This window comes from Monodelphis domestica, chromosome 2 (genome assembly GCF_027887165.1).
Source record: "Monodelphis domestica isolate mMonDom1 chromosome 2, mMonDom1.pri, whole genome shotgun sequence".
Taxonomy (NCBI): Eukaryota; Metazoa; Chordata; class Mammalia; order Didelphimorphia; family Didelphidae; genus Monodelphis; species Monodelphis domestica.
The window spans coordinates 156,965,571-156,987,674 of record NC_077228.1 but is presented as its reverse complement, the minus strand read 5'-3'; the positions used below and the strand labels follow the sequence as shown (position 1 = coordinate 156,987,674).

General features: G+C 35.9%; 1 protein-coding gene across 2 annotated transcripts in view; it reads right to left on the bottom strand.

The window, feature by feature from the left end:
- Window positions 1-22,104, bottom strand: part of PCNX2 (pecanex 2) — a 409,779-nt gene that overhangs the window by 161,210 nt on the left and 226,465 nt on the right. For both annotated transcript variants that reach the window (XM_007481607.2, XM_007481606.2), the window contains exons 20-21: window positions 12,892-13,033; window positions 9,737-9,914 (exon numbers count right to left, since the gene is read on the bottom strand). In XM_007481607.2, coding sequence (XP_007481669.1) covers window positions 9,737-9,914; window positions 12,892-13,033 — 320 coding nt within the window. The remainder of the gene's footprint in view (window positions 1-9,736; window positions 9,915-12,891; window positions 13,034-22,104) is intronic.

The window sequence follows — 22,104 nt, the reverse complement described above, 5'->3', positions numbered from 1 at the left end:
CCTACTTTGGGGGATTATTGTGAGGCTCAAATGAGATGATATATGTAAAAAGTGCTTAGCATCCAGTGCCCAGCACATAGTAATTATATAAATACTTATTCTTTTCCCTTTTTGCCCCTAGAAAGATTCTAATGAGATTCGGAAGTGCCAGAAGACCTGTGCTATGGTCTTCTCCATGCAGAGTGAGCCCTACTCTGGAAGATTTCTAGGATTTTAGATTTAAAGCTGGAAGGACATTAGCAGCTGTGTAGTGTGCAACTTCTTCATTTCACACCTAAAGAGACCATGACCCAGCCAAAGGCACACCAGAAATAGATGATAACACCAGCTAGTAATTCTATAGCACTTAAAGTTTGCTTTATGTGTACTACATCATCTGATCCTCAAAAGGAGCCTGGGTCATACTGGCACACAGTAGGCACTAAACAAAAAATGAGTTGGCTGGCTGAGGTAAGTGCTATTATTATCTCCATTTTACAGTTGAGAAAATGGGGACAGACAGAGGTGTAGTGTCTTGCCCTGGTCACCCAACTAATAAGCATACAAAGGACCCATTGAACTCAATTCTTCCTGATTCCAGTCACAATATTCTACCCAGCACCCAAACTGGGTGCTCCATTAAGCCAAATTCAACACTTAACACTGCACCAGATTAGATAGTTACTGTATGATTCTAGTGCTAGTGAGAAGCTGCTGTGGTCAGCATGTTAGGGCTTATTTGAGAGTTTTAGGATACTGGGAGAGAGGGCATGAAATGATATGATTTCTCTCTATTTTCCTCCACCTCCAACTACCCTTTCCTCAAGAAACAGAACAAAAAAACCAAGACAAACCAAAACAAATCACAAGGGGAATATCTGCAGATCATGTGAATCTATAAAGGTTTGAAAGTTCCACAAAGGAGAGAGAGAATAGGAGTCAGGTGGGAAAAAATGCTATTTTCTCTAGATCATGCCTTGAGAGCTAGCAGATAGATTGCTTCTCCCATGCTACAGCATCACCACATGATGTACAAGAGGGCCACCCTTTTCCTCTGGGCTAGGTTAAGGACCTCAGGAGAGCTCCAGCTCACTAATGAGCTATCAGTCAGTCCCTCTCATCAATGGGATGATCTACACTCAATCTATCCCAATGTGCTCAGGCCCCAGAACTCATTATCTCTAATGTTTCACTAGTTCTCACAATCTGAGGAGAATAGTATGCATTCATCTTCCCTGCCTCACCGGGAATTTCAGTCAAGGATGGGTAGGATAAAAGAGCTGGAAGGGACCTCTGGAAGCCATCTAGTTCATCCCTTTGCCTCTAGGCATTTTGATGTTACTGCACAATGCATCTCTAATCTCTTTTTCTCCCTTTATCCCTCCTAGATCCTGTCAAAGAATAAGGGAGATTAAGGGAACCTTACTTTAATAATAATGCATTCTATTTCTATAGTCCCTTTCTTCCTGGGAATTCATGTCTTCCTAAATGTTTCTTCATTAATCTTGCAACCACTCTGTGAAGGGAGTTGACAACATAACAATAACTGTCTCCATTGATCACCTAAAGAAAAAGGAGAGAAGGGCTGGGTGATAGTCCTTGTTGGTCAGCTAGAGAATGACAAGGTAAGACATGTTAAGAACTCAGGTTGACTGATTCCCAATCAACCCAGAAAACCAAATAACTCATTCCTTACACTAACAATTCCTAGGAGTTATTTTTACAGACACTACTGGAAGTTTCTAGAGTTTTTTTTTTTTAAAGACAAGTAAGAGAAAAAATAATGACAACAGTATAAGGGGATCAGGTGAGGTAGGAAAGCCAAGAAGGAAGAGTGATATAGTTGCAGTGAGCTCTCCATTTTTGTTTGTAGTTCAGACATTTCAGTAGTGCCCAACTCTTCATGACCATGTGTGAGGTCTTCTTGGCAAAGATACTGGTGTGATTTTGCCATTTTCTTCTCCAGCTCATTTTACAGATTAAGAACAAAGGCAAACAGTGTTGTGACTTACTTGCCCACAGTCACATAGCTAGTAAGTGTCTCAGGATAGATTTGAACTCAGGAAAGTGAGTCTTCCTGACTCTAGAACTGGCCCTCTATCTACTGTGCCACCCAGCTAATCCTTTCTTGGAAATGGTCTTTATTGTAGCCTTTTGGACTACACATTTTTAAATCATATTTTATATTTTGTTATATTGATTTATCTCATCCTTTCCACTAGACTATAACTTCTCTGAGGGCAGGGACTGTGTCATATCATTTCTCCACCCTCCAGCCCCTTTTTAATCTCCTTTGTACCCAACATAGCGCATTTTGACACATATTAAACTAAAAAAAAAAAAAGAACTAAAATTGCATCGCCTTATTCCCTTTAGGGGCATAGCCTTTTTTACCCCAGTTCCAAGAGTTCCCTTGCTTACTTCAGATGGTAGTAGCCTTCTTTCTAGCACTGAGCTCAATTTTTGCTGTTTTGTTTTGGTTAGTGAATCAGGCCACTGTCATTATGTGACATCAGGAAATTCACTTAATCATGGTGGCCTTCACTTTCCTAATCTGTAAAATGAGCCAGACCCCTCCTCCCCAGTATCTCTTCCATCTTTGAGTCTATGTATTTTTATTGTCCAAGAAACCTCATTTTTGGCAGATAGAACAAGGAAAGAGTAGACGTAAAAGCATCCTGAGAAATGCCAGGATTCACCCTTCCCATCTTGCCCCTAGATACCCTCTCTATTTTATTACCTTTGCTTTCAATTAGACCACTGCCCTTAACATAAGGGAAAACTGAAGGACTATCCTCTTAATTATTTGCATGCATATAGAAGCTGGCATTGCATAATAACAGAGTTTATGTCCCCACTCCATCATTCCATCTGGGACAATCAATTATTTTAACTGGGGATGTTTCGCTTGGGATACAATAAGGGGAATTTTATACCACAAATTTTATACCACAAAAGGAGTGAATACAACAACAAAGAGCATACATTAATAGAGGCTATTAGAAGTCAGTCTTTAGTCTTTTTTTTATAAAGGAGCTTCATATAGTTAATGAATATTAGTTTGGGAGTTAAGAAATCTGGGTTTGAATCCCTTCTCTTTAATTCACTAGCTATATGATTCCGGGAAAGATACATAAATTTTCTGATTTCTTTAATATGGAGATAATGATACTTATATTCTCTAATTCAGGAAATTATTACGAGGAAAGGATCTCTCTCCCTTTTTTTTAGGACTGGGAGACAAACATAGCTTTAGGCAACTAGAAGCCAGGGAGAGGGAAGATATGAAGATGCCAGAGAGGGAGGGAATGACTACTAGAGCAAGGGCTGAGAGAAGACTAAAAAGAATGTCAAGGACCTAGATAGAGTGAGCAATCTTAGAGACAATGAGATATGCTAGTCAGTGCTCAGCACAGTGTAGATGTTTAATAAATGCTTGTAGACTCACTGCCTCTTCTTTTTTTGGAAGGATACTAAATCTCCTTATAGAAACAAAGATAAAATAGAATGCAACATGTCTTGTGTGACCTCACGCTTATAATCATATTATATTGCTTGCCTTCTTAATTGGTAGGGGAGGGCCTGAGTTTGGAATTGAAAATTTTTAAATGAATGTAAAGATTAAACAAAAAAAGCTAAAACTCTTCCTCCATTCTGTAATTGTCAGGGAAATAACTGAACAGTTAACCATAGCCCTCCCTGAGACTACAAGGCTGCAACGAGAGAGGAAAAACTAAGTAGTCAAAAGCTAGTGAATCAAACTTAGCCTTTGTCACTGTGGAAATACCTAAAAGTCTGGTTTTTAAGGTGGTTGAATTTCTGTGGTTACTATGAGACATGACTCTACTTTGCTCTACTTCATATAAACTAAAAGCCGTCCTTCCTCTTTTTAAAAGCTTTACTGATGCCTTTCATTTTAACTTCATATTTATTTCTGCTACCTACCTCTTGCCAAATGAGCCTTCTCTTTTGATAAAGAAAAACCATTAAGCAAGCCCACTTTAGAGAGCATACGCCATGTTCCAAACTCACAGTCCCCCACTTCTTAAATGAAAGAAGGGAAATATAATTCCTCGTCCCTTCTCTCGAGTCAAGATTATTCATCATGATTACACAGCAGTCCGGCTTTTCCTCAAGTGTGCCAGCATAGAACTGAAATAGCAAAGTCATGTTCTTTAGCAGGCATGCACCCTTGTGCACAGAGCGGTAAGGAATTACATTCCCTTCCCCTGCTGGAGAAGTACCTATGATATTCTTAAGTAATCCTGGATTAGCCTGCTTTTCTGGGATGACTAATGAATATGTTTCAATGAAAATTTAGAAGTACTTTAAAGACCACAATATAATTTCATTTTACTATTGGAGATAAAGCAAATTCATATGGAAGTCAACAATTCAACATTTATTATGAACTTCCTTTGTGCAAAGCAATGTGCTACATGTGGGGTATACAAAGATGAAAGATGGCAAAGCCTTATAGGGCTTACAATTTAATAGGAAGTATGAAAGATCTCATTTCCAGCAAGTATGAAGAGGAGGCAGACTTTTGCAGTGACCTAGAAAATAATTCACTGTATGGTTTTCTGCTGTGGCCAAATGACTACTATATATGCTTAAAGTGCGGATTGGTCTTTCATTCCTATAAATTAAGTAAAGGAGCTTAAGAACTGCCTCTCAGTTCTCTAGGTTACCAGGGAAAGTGAACTGTTCCTTAAAAACCAATAAATAAACAACAAACTACCAAAAGGCTTCCATGTAACTCCAAAGAAATAAAAATAGCTCAACAAAGATTCTGATTTGTCCTGAGAGAACAGAAGGTGGAAGAATATCATACCAAGGAAGCAAGAGAGATGAATCACTGAGAACCTGGAATTAAGTTCACATGGACATTTGATTTTTTCATGAAGAGAAAGGAGCTGCATACTCTGAAGAGGAAATAGCTGTTTTTTCCCTAAGTTTTTATGATGAGGCATAAGGGAACATCCAGCACAGGTCAAAAGAAGAAACGAATAGTAGAAGCTAATAACTCCCTGTTGATGAGATACTAAGGCAACTTTTTGTTGACCTGATAACAAAAACAGAGAAATCTTCTTTCTGGTCAATGGATCATATATTCATTGGTATACTAGATGGTTATATAGAGGTCAAAATGATATTGCAAGAAGGAATTTTTAAAAAGTTGTTAATGATAATGAAATCTTAGGTGAAAGACCTTAGGAACACTGGTGATGATCTCATCTTTGCTGCTTCAGAAGAGAAAGGCTCTGTGAAGTGAATATCACATTAAGAAGCTAATGTCTACCAAGGGAATTTGGATTTCTGGACCACAGCTTAAAATATAATAAATGACTTAAGCGCCCTGACAAGGATGGAGTATACCCATCTATTTATCTAGAAACTTGCAAATTTAATCAAAAGAATTTTAAATTAAAAGGGGAAGGAAGAATGCATACAGAGGTATCTATCTATCTATCTATCTATCTATCTATCTATCTATCTATCTATCTGTCTGTCTGTCTATCTATCTACCCCAATCCATGTTACATACTATAGAAAATAAGTAAATTACAGAAAGAAGAATAGCAATAGAGATGGCACCTGGAACTGTACAGAAGACAAAATCCAAGAAATAAGGTAGCAATAAAAACCATAGTCTTAGATACTAATATAAAAATATACAACATATGGGTAACAAGCAAAGTGACCTACAAATCCTAACCCAAGTATATACACTTGACCTCATAGGTACTGAATACATGGTAGAATGTGACTTGTATTGGAAGTCTGGCTTATTGGGAAAAGAAGAAAACAAGCTAAAAAGGTAGAGGGTGAAGTATCATTGTATATTAAGAAGATATACTTATGTGTGGAAATCCAGGAAAAGAAGTGGGGAAAGTCTGATATGGATGGACAAAAAATGGATAATGGTAGAATCAGAAATGCCATCATCAAAGTATACTATAGACCACTTGGGAAAAAAAGAAAGAAATAGATGGAAAATAGGAAAAAGAAAATAGATTGGATAATAGATCTTTTTCTCTCCCTCTGTCTCTTACCAATGCTGATAATAATTTCCTGACTTCTTTAATAATGACATTCTTCATACAGTAGAAAACCAACATGGGGAACATAAATTTTGAATTATATTATTACCAACAAGGAGAAATTAGATTATTAGAAAAAATATGGGTACCTTGGGACTGGGCAGTGACTGCTCCATTCTAGAATTTGTGATAGAGGAGAGAAACATGGACATAGTATGGCATGCAGTCTTGATATGGGAAAAGCATATATCAAAGCATTCATAAAAAGATTAGGTGGAATATATTGAACCAAAATTCTTTTTTTTTTAAACCCTTACCTTCCATCTTGGAATCAATACTGTGTATTGGTTCCAAGGCAGAAGAGTGGTAAGGGCTAGGCAATGGGGATTAAGTGACTTGCCCAGGGTCACACAGCTGGGAAGTGTCTGAGGCCAGATTTGAACCTAGGACCTCCTTTCTCTAGGCCTGGCTCTCAATCCACTGAACTACCCAGCTGCCCCCTGAACCAAAATTCTATAGGTCAAATGCAGGTTAGACTGGAAGCAGTAAAATATGAAATCCTGAAGACACCAAGAGAAATGGAATTAAAGTTAACTCTAATTCCAAAGAGAAAAAAAAGAAGAATTGCTTAAAGATATAGTTATGATTGCACAAAGAACTTATCAATTCGTTTAGATGAATAATGACAGGTACAAAAAATAAACAAGATTAAAGAATACAGGATAAATTCAAAAGAATGCTATAAATCTATAAGAACGGCATCAGGTATACAAAAGTATAGACTGAAATGAGATTGATAAGGAAAATAACATAAAGTTGTTTTTATTTTGTTTTGTTTTTTAAAAATCTATACTAGGGAAAAGAAGCAGAGTGGTATAGTCTATAGCATAACATATATGGAGTCAAGGATATCTAGATTCAAGATCTTTCTTTGACACTACTAGCTATATAATTGTCAGAGTCATTTAAATACTTTGAACATATTTTATCATAAAATGAGGATAATAATACTTATCAAAATGTATATATGTTTATGTGTATCTCACATCTCACATTCTTATATTAAAGCAAAATAATGTACTTCAACATGCTTTTCAAACTTAAAGAGTTACATAAAGAACAATTATTTTAATCATCATTATAGAAACAAGGGATAGACTTGCTAAGTGTGTATGGGACAATGATAACAGAAGCTGGAGAGGTAGAGAGGATGTAGAGCTGCTCAATTCATTTTGTTTATGTTTTCACTATCAAGATCGATGAACTTTTGATTGAATTGGATGACAAAAAAATAGCTAATAGAGAGTTGAAACCCAACAGAAGTTGGGAAATAGCAAGGGAGCACCTAGTTTTCCAATATGAATTCAAGTTTTAGGCCCACAGTACTGATAGAACTAGTGAATGTTATTGTCAAACTATCATTATTAATCTTAAAAAAATCTTGGACTACAATTAGCAGTGAATGTTATCCTGATAGTCAAGAGAAGAAGGAAGGAAGGAAGAAAAGAAAGAAAGAAAGAAAGAAAGAAAGAAAGAAAGAAAGAAAGAAAGAAAGAAAGAAAGAAAGAAAGAAAGAAAGAAAGAAAGAAAGAAAGAAAGAAAGAAAGAAAGAAAGAAAGAAAGAAAGAAAGAAAGAAAGAAAGAAAGAAAGAAAGAAGGAAAGAAAGAAGGAAAGAAAGAAGGAAAGAAAGATAAAAGACAGATAAAGAAATAATGAAAGAAAGAAACAAAGAAGCAAGGAAAGAAAAAGGAAGGAAGGGAGGAAGGGAGGAAGGAAGGAAGGAAGGAAGGAAGGAAGGAAGGAAGGAAGGAAGGAAGGAAGGAAGGAAGGAAGGAAGGAAGGAAGGAAGGAAGGAAGGAAGGAAGGAGGGAAGGAAGGGAGGGAGGGACGGAGGGAGGGACGGAGGCAGGCAGGCAGGCAGGCAGGCAGGCAGGCAGGCAGGGAGGGAGGGAGGGAGGGAGGAAGGAAGGAAGGGAGGGAGGGAGGGACGGAGGGAGGGAGGCAGGCAGGCAGGGAGGGAGGGAGGGAGGGAGGAAGGAAGGAAGGAAGGAAGGAAGGAAGGAAGGAAGGAAGGAAGGAAGGAAGGAAGGAAGGAAGGAAGGAAAATGTATCAGGCACCAAATATGTGCCAGGCACTGTGCTGAGCACTTTACAGTCTTTTATTTGATCTTCACAACAACTCTAGTAGGTAGGTGCTATTATTATCCCCATTTTATAGATGAAGAAACTGAGATACACAGTAATTAAGTGACTTTCTCAGGATTACATAGCTAATAAGTATTTAAGGCTGGATTTAAATTCTTGACTTCCTAACCCCAGGTCTAGCATTCAGTGCACTGCACAATCTAGTAGCCTCTAGGCAGGAGGGAAATTATTTGCAAACTATAGGCCAGTTAGTTTGCCTTTGATGCCTGGCAAAATAATAGACTTTTATTAAAGGGATGGTTTATGATCATCTAGAAGGAAGCAGTTATCAGGAAGAGCCAAAGTGGTTTTATGAAGAATGGATTACTCTAGAATAACCCCTCTTCCTCTTTTGACAGAATTACTAGACTGACAATAAGTCAGGTCAACATTTATAAGGAAGTTTTTGAAATAGTTTCTCATGCTATTCATCTAGACATAATGGAAGCATGAACAACATATAGATAATGGGAGAATATTCTAGATGGATTTTAAATTGTTTGGCTGCACTAAGTAAAGTCATTAATATCAACTTAGAAGTTTCCTAGAGATCTGTTTGGATTTTTGTTTTTCAACGTTTTTATTAATGATTTGGTGAAGGAGATAAAAGGCATGCTTATCAAATCTGCAGATGTAAAAAAGCTAGAAAGGATGATACCCCATTGGATGACAGAGTCAGGATTCAAAAAAGAACTTGACAGGCTTAAATGTTAGGCAAAATCTAGTAGGATGAAACTAAATAAGGATAAATATAAAATCTAGCATGCTGACTCAAAAATCCATTTTATAAGTACAAGATGCAGGAGATTAGCTAGAAAGCAATATGACTAAAAATGACCTGGATCTTTTAGTAAGGCCATATCTTTGATATGTGATTTAATAGCCAAAAAGAAAACATGATCTTATACTGTGTTGGAGGGCATTTGAAATTTTTATTTTTCACATTTTGATGTTTTTTCACATTTGGATATTTGAATTTTTGCATTTTTATTACATACTTTGTTTTGTGTAGCCATAACTTTATAATGAATGAAAACTTGGACTGAAGTGAGTTAAGGAAATAACATTACATGGAAGTGGTTTTGAGACCACTGAGTGTTAGGAGCAGAGGACTGGTTTTATACTCAGGTGGTATGACCCACACCCCATATGAACTCTAAAATCCTTTACCTTCTCAACCTTACAAGTCAAATCTTGTGATGTGAATGCCAATAGAGAGGACTTTCTGGAAACTTATCAGTACATTTAGGGCTTAACAGTTTCTGGAATATAGAAGATGCTTAATAAATGTTTATGATTGATTGATTTAAAAGTAGCAAACATATAAATACAAATTTAAATTATGAATCTGGCAGCTAATCTGAAATATATTTAAAATTTCTTTGGAATTTATCTGAATCAAAGTAATAATATATAAATTAGTTGGATTTACTCATTCCATTCTACATATATCTATAAAACAAAAAAGTTTAAATAGAACATCTGAGTTTCATTTAAAAGTAAAGGTCAAAAGTGTTCATCAACTTGCCTTGCTAAACAAAATAGACACCATGAAGAAATCCAAGAGAAAACTCTCTGAGAGATTTTTGCAGTCAAACTGGAAAAAGATGACAGTGAAGCTTAAGGTAACAAAGTGATGAACAGGATTACAGAAGGAGGTACGTAACAGCTTCATGCCAGCTATTGTTATCAGAAAAATATCACAGCTGTTGAAAGAAAGAAAGAAAGAAATGATCATTGATATTATCATGCAAAGACTAAGTAAGCATAGACAATTCACTTTGGGGCATAGATTTCTCATTTTGCTCCTCTTTTAAAGAAGACCAATATGGAAGAGCAGTTGAAGTCAGGGTAAACTTTACGTTGTGAGGAAGTTCTACAGACTCATTGGCCCAAACTCAGAAATATGTCTTGCTAAGTTTGAGAGAGAGAGAGTAATCAGCATATGAAACTTCGATTATGAGCAGAGCCAGGTAATGAAATAATCTTCTTTGGCTGCTCAGGAGTTAGCTCTCACAGGGAACTAGACTGTCCTGAAAGAGACTGTTAGTCTATAATGGGAACATGCTTTACTCATGCTATTTCACTGGAGAACTGGTTTCCACGGTGCCACAAATGAAATACTATAACACTGGATGACTACATGGGGATACCTCAGAACTGAGTAATAGGATGAAAAGTATATTTTTAAGAAGTCTATTTTTGCTTGGGTTCACACATTTTAAGGCAGCTGTCAATCCTATGGTCCATTTGGGACATTGGTACTAGTTTTTTTTTTTTCCTGAATTAAAAAAGTGTACTAACAGCCAAATGGCTTTCTTTCTCTGGGGATGTTATAAGCATTATAAAACTTAAAGACATCTAGTTCTTCCTTTCAGATTTAGTCCTTCTTCCTTGGTATATTCCTTCATTCCATGGGATAATCTTTTTTTTTTCAAAATCCTTACACAGATTTAAAAATCTTGAATCTTAGAGTCAGTTGCTCTCTTTCACCCCTACTGTCATCAAGGTGTCATGGACCACATCCTGAGGTTGGTCCTGCCCAAATTCCAAGTATCTTTCTATTTGGTAAGCTGACAGAGATCAATAGAGTCACAGAAATAAGGATGGAAAGGTCCTTAGAGTCTATCCTTTCAGAGAATCATAGATCTAGAACTGGGTGGAACCTTAGAGGTCTTCTAGTCCAACTACCTCATTTTATGATTAAGGCACAATGAGGTTAAATGACTAGACTAAGGCCATGCAAGAAGTCAATATCCACGGTAGGTTCTGAACTAAGCTCTGACTCTAGGTCCAATTTTTTTTTCACAATATATTGACACTTGACCAGCCCCCTCATTTTATAAATGAGGAACAGAGGTCCAGCGAGGGTATGTCATTTCACTAAAGTAAGACAAGTGGCACAGAACCTAGATACTCTGACTCCAAATGCAAATATGCTTTTCATTGTACCATGCTGTAGAGATGCAGGTTTGTAACACTGCTTGTATAGAGTAGGATTCTGACTTTGTGAAAAATAACCCTTAGCTAAAGAGAAATATAGGAACTAGGGTCTGTTTTAGAAGGCAGAAGCTATTGAGTATCTAGCACAAGACAGGATTGCTCCTTTCCTTTCATGACCTATAAATCCAAAGATTGTGAGTGCTCCCTATTTCTGCTGCCTTCAATGACAAAGTATGAAATCTAAAGAATAAAAACTATTGGACATCATTGCTTCCTCATTCAATGGTGAAGGACATGGTGGCCAAGTGGTTTCTTCAGCAATGAATGAAGTAAACCACTCTATCTCTGCTTATGATAAAGGGGTCTGACTTCCAGGACCAAAGATGCCCTATGGGTCACAAGAATCTTGTAGGAACTTGGACCATGCAAGCAAAATTCGGAGGAATAATAACTCTAATCCTGAACTTTTGGAGCCCTGGAATGAATGGGTTATTTAGTAAGTAGATGTATGTTGAAGAAATCTAACATTTAAAAATGTAATTGATTCTAACCCAAGACCAAACAGATACCGATATGGAGTTATTACTTATCCAAGCTTTGCCTGGGATGACAACTGAGTTTAGCAGGACAAAATGGCATCTGGCCTGAAGGCACTGGACAATAATATAATGCCAAATAAATACAGAGCTACTGTAAGGATATTGTAGATATGAACTATATAGATATTACTGAACATAGCCTAATGATAAAAAATCACAAACCTTGGCTTTTACCAGTTTGGCAAGCATGATTATGAGATAACAGTTTAGAGCTGGGAGGGACCTTAGAATTTACATAGTCCAACTCTTTCATTTTAAAGATGAGAAAACAGAGGTCCACAGAGATTAATCAATCTTTCCATGGCTGCAAGGGTATTAAATAGCAAACTAGATTTCAAGTCCAAATCTTTTGATGCCAAATCCAGTGTTCTTTCTCACCCTAAAAGGGATAGCAGTTACATATTGTGCATTGTGTATTGCAGAGCATGTTTATTTGAGCATGTTTGTTTGAGTAAAGTAACCTGTGCCAAAGCAGTACATTTATAAAAAGAACCCCAAAAATCTCTTCATTCTCATAAAAACTAACAGCTTGTGTGATGAGAAAAGTTATCAGCTGGATTTTCATTTAGAAACTCAAAATTAATTTGATAAATCTATTGTACATCACTTATCCTTTAAAAAAACCTAAGCATCTGGACTAGATGAAATCTCTAGGCTCTATCCTTTTAATTGTAAAACTAAACCTGATAAATGCAAGGACAGTGACAATGGTTAATTTTCCCTTCCCCTGACTACAAAGTGATAGATCAGTTGCTAAGTAGAACACACTAATCAACTTGTAAAGTCTTAAGCAGAATTTCAAGAGTTCTGGGCTTATATTGTGTTTCTGTCGTCTTGTTTGGACTTACAGTCTAAGTATTTCTTAGCTGATCTTAATATTGACTGACATTTATTCACAACATCACTTAGAACAGATCTAACTTCATTTGGACTCAGGTCACTCAAAATGATCCACTGGCAACAGTAAACGGAACTAATCTAATACTTACTGGTTCCCATTCTTTCATGGTCAAATTTCCAAATGTTAAGTTGGAGCTGAAGCAGCTGCTGAAATGCTTTAAGGCACTCAGAAAAATTCACCATAGTTTTAAAGAGTCACAATCTAATTCATGAGGTGAGATTTAAACCATTATCTACTTACTGGCCACCAAGTCTCCTGTAATTGCTAATAGAAAACGCATCAATAGTGAGGGCATTCAAAATTATTGCTGGATATAAGATGTATTTCTCCAAACACTGAAGCCAGACATAAAGTCTTTCAAACCACATCAGATGGGCAACATCTGGGGAAAAGAGAGAAAAGCAAACAAACTCAGAACCTCCATTTGCAAAATTATTTATTTGTAGGGGCATATTATATAAATATGATATAGCTTGAGGTAAAAGGATGTTGATTGAGAATCCCAGACAGCAGTCACAACTTCATTAATCTTACTCAAAGAGATCTGTGATCTCATTACTCTGGATGTTTCCACCAATGAAGCCAATTGCAACTCATCTATGTATGCCTAACCTGTATAATCCTGATTCATGCTCTTCCATCAATTCGCTAAGGAGAATCTACCCAACACCCCAGAATGCTTACTCATTTTCTCCTAAGATCTCAAGAACACCAGTGGATCACCTGAGCTGTCTACCTGTTACCTTCATTCTAATTGTATAACCAGCCCATCTCCTTTTTTCCATTATACATTTTCCTGATGATATCTTCTACTTCTATTCTCCTTTCATGTTTGTCAATTTGTTTTATTCTGCAGCCTGCTTACATGTACCACAGGGTTTCTACATTGCCCTATGTGATATTCATTCTCCATTTGGAAACATTTCATGCTTACAAACCCAAAGACACTATTAAATATTAGAAGACAGGTCTTTGTTCCTTTGAGTTTGGCATCATTAAAGAAGTTTTGAAATTTTATAAAGGCAATCAATTCTTCTCTTCTCTTCTTGATTAATTGATTCTGGGCTTAATTCATTGTTCAGTTATGCTGTCTGTTCTAAAAACACCTACTGATCAATAATTTCTGTAGGCTATCTGGCTGACTATGTGTCACAGTCTGGACAATAAGTATTCTTTGTTCATTTGCTTATTCCATGTGGATAGTCAGATCATGAATTTCAAGGTCAACAAATATTAATCCCACTTCTAAATTGTAATTCAGATCATTTTAGGTATTCTAACTAATATAGAGTATTTCCTTCTAATTAGCAGTTGACTTTCTATATTATTCAACTGACAAGCTTCCAATTTTACTGAGTTGAGAAATTTTAAGTTGTGTGCATGGTTCAACTCAAATTTTATTCAAGTTGAATAAATGTGAAAAAAATTTTGTAAGGTCTTGTGGCTACAAGTGTAGATACCCAATGGCATATTGTTCAGTAGATTTCAATTGAATAAAGGGGAAGGGAAAGGAATAAGCATTTATCTAGTGCCTACTATTTTCTAAGCATCGTGCTAAAGACTTGATGAATATTATCTCATTTGATCCTCAAAACTACTCTAGGAGGTAGGTGCTGTTATTGTCCACATTATACTTTTATGAAACTGGAAGAGACAAAAGGTAAGTGACTTAGGCAAGGTCACACAGATTGTTAATGTCTGATGTCTTCCCTGACTCTGGGTCTGGTGCTTTTTCTACTGTGCCACCTAGTTGGCACTAGTTAGCACGGTGAGCTGAGCCTAAGATTGCTTAGGAAGCATAAATTGCTCTTCAAAAGATAAGTTTGAAATTGTAAAAGGAAGAAATTTCTAAGAAGGAGAATACTTCTTCCAGAAACCATGTCAAAGACAATTGTCAACTGACATGTCAGTCACCTGACACGTGGTTCTACTCAACATTGTTCTAATTGCCCAGATCAAAACTCCCTGCTAGGGCCACCACTCTCAAATATGGAATATGAGCTCGTTGAGGGCAGAGAGTATTTTGCTTTTGTTTTTATATCTCCACCAACCAGCATAATGTCTGGAATGTGGCAGGTTCTTAATAAATGCTTCTCCATTCATTCATTCATTCATTCATTCACAAGGACAGTGAACATTTAAGTTTTGGTCTATGGTAAAAAAAAAAATTGTGATTCTACTAAAGTCACTCCTATTTCACTATGCTATAGGAATTCATAAAGGCCAGGCCAGATTGTGCTGATAAACATTTAACACTTGTAAGTTTCATCTGCAATATTATTCATCATTTTCTTAGGTCTAGACAATGAGCAAAACAATAAACCCAACCCTGATTTATGGCATTTGCCAATTTCCAAGTTGCAAATGCACACACTGAAAATTTAATACTCAGCTCTCATGAATCAGTTTGAGCTGACTACAGCACACCCCTGATTCCAGAAGACTACAAGCTTATGGAATAGGCAGCAGTTGTGTGTCTGTCATCCAATAACCAGTTCAGCTAAGTTTGGAAAGGCTCATCTCCATTAAGTTAGCCCCTAGATAATGATTTTATTTTTGTCTAAAGCAATTCATCAATGAAAGGCATAATCATGCTGATGAAATCACAGATAATTTGAAGTTCTGAAGATTAACATGCATGTTGGAAATATAAAAGAATAGTGAACCAAGATCAAGGCAATAAAGGATAGAAACAGGCAACAAAAACATATTATTACCATAGTATGCAATAAAAAAACAGCTTAATTAGAATGCCAAAATAGTAGAAGTTTTGTTAGCTCATTTATCATTAAAAATATTTGAATATAAGCTCTATTTTTAATATATTCTCTATTTTAAAATGTTTAACATGCACGAATCTTTCCTGAGAAATAAACAACTAGATAATATATCATCAAGACTTCAAAAAAAGGTGGTCTCTGTTTGTAGGAAGCAATTTGCCATTATTAAAAGTTCAGGACAATTTTTCAGATGTAATACCATTTATACTCCTATTCCTATGCAATTCTGGGCTTAGCTAATTGTCCATTAGTAGCAGACATATGATAGTCCTAAGACATGTATACAAATCAGTCTCTCAATGGACTACTCATAGAACAATATCACATCATTTGGGCAATGTTTATTTTGTCCTCATTTAAATCATAACATGTCAGGAAAGGTAAGTTGGAATTAGACATTGGTGTCCTATAAAGGACAAAAAAAAGTTTGCATTTTTAGCCAAAGATAATTGCGGGGCATTAAAGCTTTCTGAGTAGAAGAGTAATACGTTCTAACCTGAACTTTAGGAATATCAGTTTTGCTGCTGTGTTGCAGACATATTGGAGGATGTAAAAAAAAAAATAGAAGGCTATTTCAATAGTTCAGGTGAGAGGAATGAGAATGTGAAGTAGAGTGGTTGTGATAGGCATAGAAAGAAGAAGAGGATAGATCACACAGAGATGTTGAAGATATACATTTGACAAGGTTTGGCAATTGATTGGATATGGAGAACTTGAAAATTATTTGTAGGCTGGGAACTTGATGACTGGAATGATGGTAGTGGTTATTATAGAAATATAGATGCTAAAAGAAAGGGTGGGTTTAGGAGGAAAGAAATTCTATTTTGGGTACATTGAGTTGTGGGACAATTATAGAAGAAAGATTTGAATTCAGGAAAGAAATGAAGGCTTGATATGTAGATTTAGAAGTCTTCTACATAGCAGAGAGAGAATTTGAATCCATGTGAAGTGATGAGATTACTAAGAGAGAGTGGAAAGTAGATCAAAGTGTCCAGTCAGAGTCTTAGTGTATACCCATGCATAGGGACCTGGATTTGGATGGTAAATCTAACTGAGAAGAATCAGTTCATTGGTTAGGAAAAGAACCATGACAGAATGACATCACAAAAACCAAGGTAAGTGGTGTATTCAGAAAAATGTGGTGGAGACAGAGTTTAATAATTCAGGGTGATCAAGAAGGAAAAGGATTGAGAAAAGTCCAATTGATTTAGCATAGGCTCAATAATTGTTGATGTCAAGTCCTTTTTTTTTAGTAACAATGTTGTTTGTTTGTTATTTTTGCCATTCTTTTAGTCTTCATGAAAACCAATAACTTATTTACTCTAGTTATGATTTCTTCTGGATATATTTAGTCAGGTTAAATTATTATTAATGTATCCATTTTGGAGTGTCATTTCCATGTCCTTACACAGCACACTGAATATGGAGATAAAAGAGCTTAAATGCAGCTCAGGCTTTATTGACCACATTTGAAATATTATTTTCTATTCTTGGTATTGAATCTTATTAACAAATTATATTGTGTCCAAGGAAGTATAATCAGAATAGTGAGGGAAAGGGTCCTGTGATAAGTACAGACTAGTTGAAGAAACAAGAGACATCTAACCTAGAGAAAATATTACTTGGAGGATATGATCTGTCATTCCCTACACAAATCTTCTATCTATTGAATAGTTTTTCTTCCTTCGTATCTGTAACACTTTCTATCTCTTAATTCTGCTTGACTGCCTGACCACTATTTCCTAATCTCTTTTGTCAGATAATTTTCTCATATACCCACTAAGTGTAGGTGTCCTCTGGTTCTCTGACCTATGCTCTCATGATATCCAAATCTATATATTTAGCTTTAATCACTCTGCTGAACTTGAAAGCACCAACTCTCTTCAAATGGATGTTACATGGGTATCTCAAACTCAGAATGTCCATAATAAACCATTATATTTTCTTCCAATCTATACCTTCTCCAATCTTTCCCATATCTGTTATTAGCATCAACATTTTCCCAATCTCCCCAAGTTTGAGTTCTCTTTAGTCCAACATTTAAAACCCTCTACAGTCTAGCTCTTATCTATATTTCCAGGTTTAATTATATCCCTCCTCTTCTGTTCCAGACAAGCTGGCCCACTAGTTATTTCCCTGTTCACAGTACTTCCTCTCATACCATAGTGCCTCTGAATAAGTGCCCTTTCCCTCCCCCGCTGTCCTGTCCAGAATGCATTTCTCTCTCAACTTGAATCTCATAGAATCCCAAAGTACCTTCAGAGCTTATATCAGGTACTATTTAATATGTGAAACTTTTCCTACTAAACATAATTGTTAGCATTCTATCTTGAAAATATTTTTATAACTTTGTCTATCTTTTGTATTGACTTACTTGTGTATTTGATGTATCCTCCCAGAAGAATATAAGCTATAGGAGTAAGGGTTGTTTTGGGCTTTGCTCTCTAGCACCTACCATAGGACCTTCACCATAGTAGATGTTTAATAAATGTTTATTGAATTATTAATGTCAAGGCACTCATGTGAAAGAGTAGTGCTTCTTGTTCCTGGTAGGGAAGGAGGAGGCACAACTAGAGTTTTAATATAGAAGTAGAAAATAATTAAATTTTCATTCAATATAAAGTTTTTAAAATTAATACAAAAGTATTCCATAGCTGTCCAGAAAGACTGCTTCCTGGGGGAATGATGCATTCTCTGTCACTGGAAGTCTTTGAGAAAAGGTTGAGTGATTACTTTTTAAAGATGCTATTCAGAGAATTCCTATGCAGTTGCCCAGTTGGACTGTATAATCCCAGAAATTAGAGGACCATAGCCTAATAAATACAAAAGGGGGCTAGTGAACAGACCTCAGAGTGTTCAGATAATGCAATTACTCACATAGAAGAGAATGGAGAGCTTGCTTGTAAAGGGACATGATGCCATTTAATGGAAGTGCTTTGCTCCCTGATTTGGGGGCCTATGTAAATATTCTGCAACTAATTCTAGTCTGCTGGGTATATAATGGAGAGGAACCTTTTTGATTGCCTGCATAGCCCAAAATAGGCTCCATTCAAAAAGATATATCATTATACTTCTCTGGTAGCAGATTCCTCAATCTCTTCTATATGGGCAATTGCCTTAGCTGAATGTGTTAATGTCTGTTCCACAAGTCATCCATTATACATATTTAAAGTTGAAATGGATCTTAGAGTTCACATTCTATTCCAGTGTCATCATTTAATTGATTAGAAAATTGATGCACATAGTGTTGAAATAAACAAATGTGCATAAATAGTAAAAAGCTTGGATTCCAAAATGAGTCAAAATCCAATGCCCTTTTTACTTTATGTATCGCCAATATGCCACTTCTGTAATTCTGTGAATAGGTTGATTTAGTATATAGAAACACTAGTAAATCTAATAAATCCCATCCTTTAAAAAAACAAAAACTCTTCATTTAATGCATCCATCTTCATTTTCTTTACTCCTATATTTTTCTTTCTTTTCTTGGCTAAATTCCTTAAGAAGGTCATCTGATGCTGATCCCAATTCCTTTCTTTTCACCTTCTTCTTGACCTTCTGTAGTTTAACTTCTGACCTCATCATTCATATGAAATTTCTGTCTTCAGTGATATCAGTGATTCCCTATTCACTGAAATTAATAAGTTTTTCTTAGTCCTCATCCTTGGCCTCTCTTCAGCCTTTGACACTTGATCAAACTCTCATCCTTACATACTCCTGACATTGTTTTCTCCTTATTCTCCTGCTATCTGACTGTTTCTTATTAGTTTCCTTTGCTAGATCTTGATTCTGATCATGCTCACTAACTAACAAAGCTTTATCCTGGGTCTTCTTTTCTATCTATACTAATTCACTTGATTTCATCAGCTTCCCATAGATTCAATATAATTTCCATAATTATGACTCTTAGACCTATTTGTCCAGCCCTAACCTCTTTCCTGAATTCTAGTCCTGAATCTCTAAATGACCCATTGACCATATAGAACTGGATGTCTTATAGACACCTTAAACTCAACATGTCCAAAAGTGAATTCATCATCTTTCCCCCAGAAACCTCCATTTCTCAATTTCCCTTTTACTGTTGGGTTTACTAAATATCCTCCCAGTTATCCAGGCTCATTAGCAAGGTAGCCTTGACTACTCACTCTTTCTCACTCCTTATAACCAATCATTTGTTGATTCTTGTCATTTTTATTTTCTTAACATCTCTCAAATAATGTCTTTGTTTTCTGAAATTGCTGCCACTCTGGTCTTGATCACTTCACACTTGGACTATTTTCAAAAGTCTTCTTGCTGTTTCCTTTGCCTAAAGTCTATAATTAGGGGGGATAAATTGGAAAAGGGCTGAACAAGTTGTGGTATGTAATTATGATTAAATGCTATTCTGTGATAAGAAATAATGGGAAGATGTTTTCAGAAAAATCTAGGAAGACTCATATGAACTGATGAAAAGTAAATGAGCAGAACTAGGAGAAAATTGTTCACAATAACAGCACTATTACTAACAATGATCAACTGTGAAAAATTTGGCTACTCTGATCAAAACAATAATCCAAAGCAATTCCAAAACACCCATGATAAAAAATACTATTTGCCCCCCAGAGAGGAAGCTGTTGAACTGTGAATACAGATTGAAGCATACTTTTTTACTTTCTTTATTTCTTGAGGTTTTTTGCTGGGGAGGGGCCTGGGATTTCTTTTGTAACATGGCTAAAATGGAAGTAACTTTTGCATGACTTCACATTTATAATCAATATCAAATTGCTTGCTCTCTCAAGGTGGAAGACAAAAAGGGAATTCAGGGCTCAATATTTTTTTTTTAATCATTGTTAAACTTTTTACATGTAATTGGAAATATTTAATGAAATAAATAAAATATAGTAAAAAATAGAGCCCTTCATAATCTGGCCTCTTATGTGAGGTGTGGAGGGACTGGAGATCACAGTAATGATGAAAAACAGGGTTTGGGGGTTGCAAGGCAAAGAATGAGGTAGAATGAAAGAGATTATGATTAGATAAAGGCATTTCAATTTGAATGTGGAAAGAGAACCCTTCTGTGTAATGGCAAAGATATGACCTATGTGTGGCTCAAATTAAGTGAAGGAGTGGTCTTTTTATTCCTTACTTCCCTCCATGTACTCTGTAATTCAGTGACACTCCTTGTTCCTCACAGACCACTCCATTTCCATATTTCAGGCATTTTTAATTGCTAACTCCTTCTTCATCTCTATCTTCTAGCTTTCCTGGCTTCCTTCAAGTCCCAGATAAAAATCTTACTGCTTTATAAGAAGCTTCTCCAAGTTGTTCTTAATTTTAATGGCTTTATTATGAAATTAGCCCTCCCCCAATTATATATATATATGTATATTTTCCTGTATTTAATTGTATTTTGTTTCCCTGATGGGAAATTAGCCTTTTGAGAGTAGGAATTTATTTTTTTAGCCTTAAAAAGAATTAAATAAAAATTAACATGAAAGGATACAGGAACAGAACTTAATAAATTATTTGCATTATTTTTAGGTAGCATTTAAAGACCCATTCCCATTTGAAAATGTCAGAATACTGTCCAAATGAATGCCCCACATATGAACCATTAAGACCTAATCTGCCTTTAGGGCACTTATGGTCCAACAGATCTAAAATGAATTGAACTGTTTACTTATGGAATTCCTGATTCTATTTATTAATAGTACATATGTTTATTTTTATAATTTACACCTTGTAGAGTGTATATCATAGATGCTTGATAAATATATTTTGAATGAATGAATAAAATGTAGCATCCCCTTGGGGCTCACATTCCCAGCTCCCACTTTAACTGAAAGTTTGAGATCCCTATAGAGTGACTGACTATTATTACTGTCCCTCAGTGTCTTAGGGATAGTTCTGTGGGCTATTTGAGTTTTCTATACTATCTTTCAGGAGTCCCTGCTTGTATGCTTCTCATTAATTATCAATCAGAATTAATTAGGTTAATGTGATATTTACTATGCAGACAGGATAGTTGTTATAGAGACAAATATCCCAAAGTGGGAAACATTTTCCTCTTTCAGGTTAAAAAAGAAATAGAGGAGAAAGTGGGTTTGAACTTATAGTAAAAAAAAATGGTAGTTAGATATACATGTGGAAAATGCATGTGGCAAAGGGGGTACTTTAGAGCTGGTACTTAACAGATGTCTTTTTCTCCTTTTTTAGAGCTCCTATGAGGTTTTCCTTAGATGTAACTCTGATGAGATTCAAAGTCAGTGCCTTTGTAGAATCATCAGGTGCCATTTTTTTTTCTATCCCATATTCACTAACTCCCATAAGTGGCCTTCCCTTTTTGTACCTCATTTATCTTCAGTGTATTATCAGATATGGATACATTAGCCTCTGCTACCAACTCTGATTGGAACTCTAAATATAGTCTAATCTTTCCAAATTCATAAAGTCATTGCCTAGTTAGTCAGTAGTGTGAAGATTGGATTTAGCTATCTCCTGATTTGTAACAATAAAGATGCTTATTTTAACATCAGGGATGCATTATTCCACCCTACTTTGTATACAAAATCGGGAATGTCTGTAACCATGCTTGAGGATTGAGTTTTAAGAGGGTGGTCTTTGATAGAGAAATTGACAAATCAGAAACAGCTGACAGATCTCTGGGCTGTCCTAAGTCAACCTTAGGCTATAA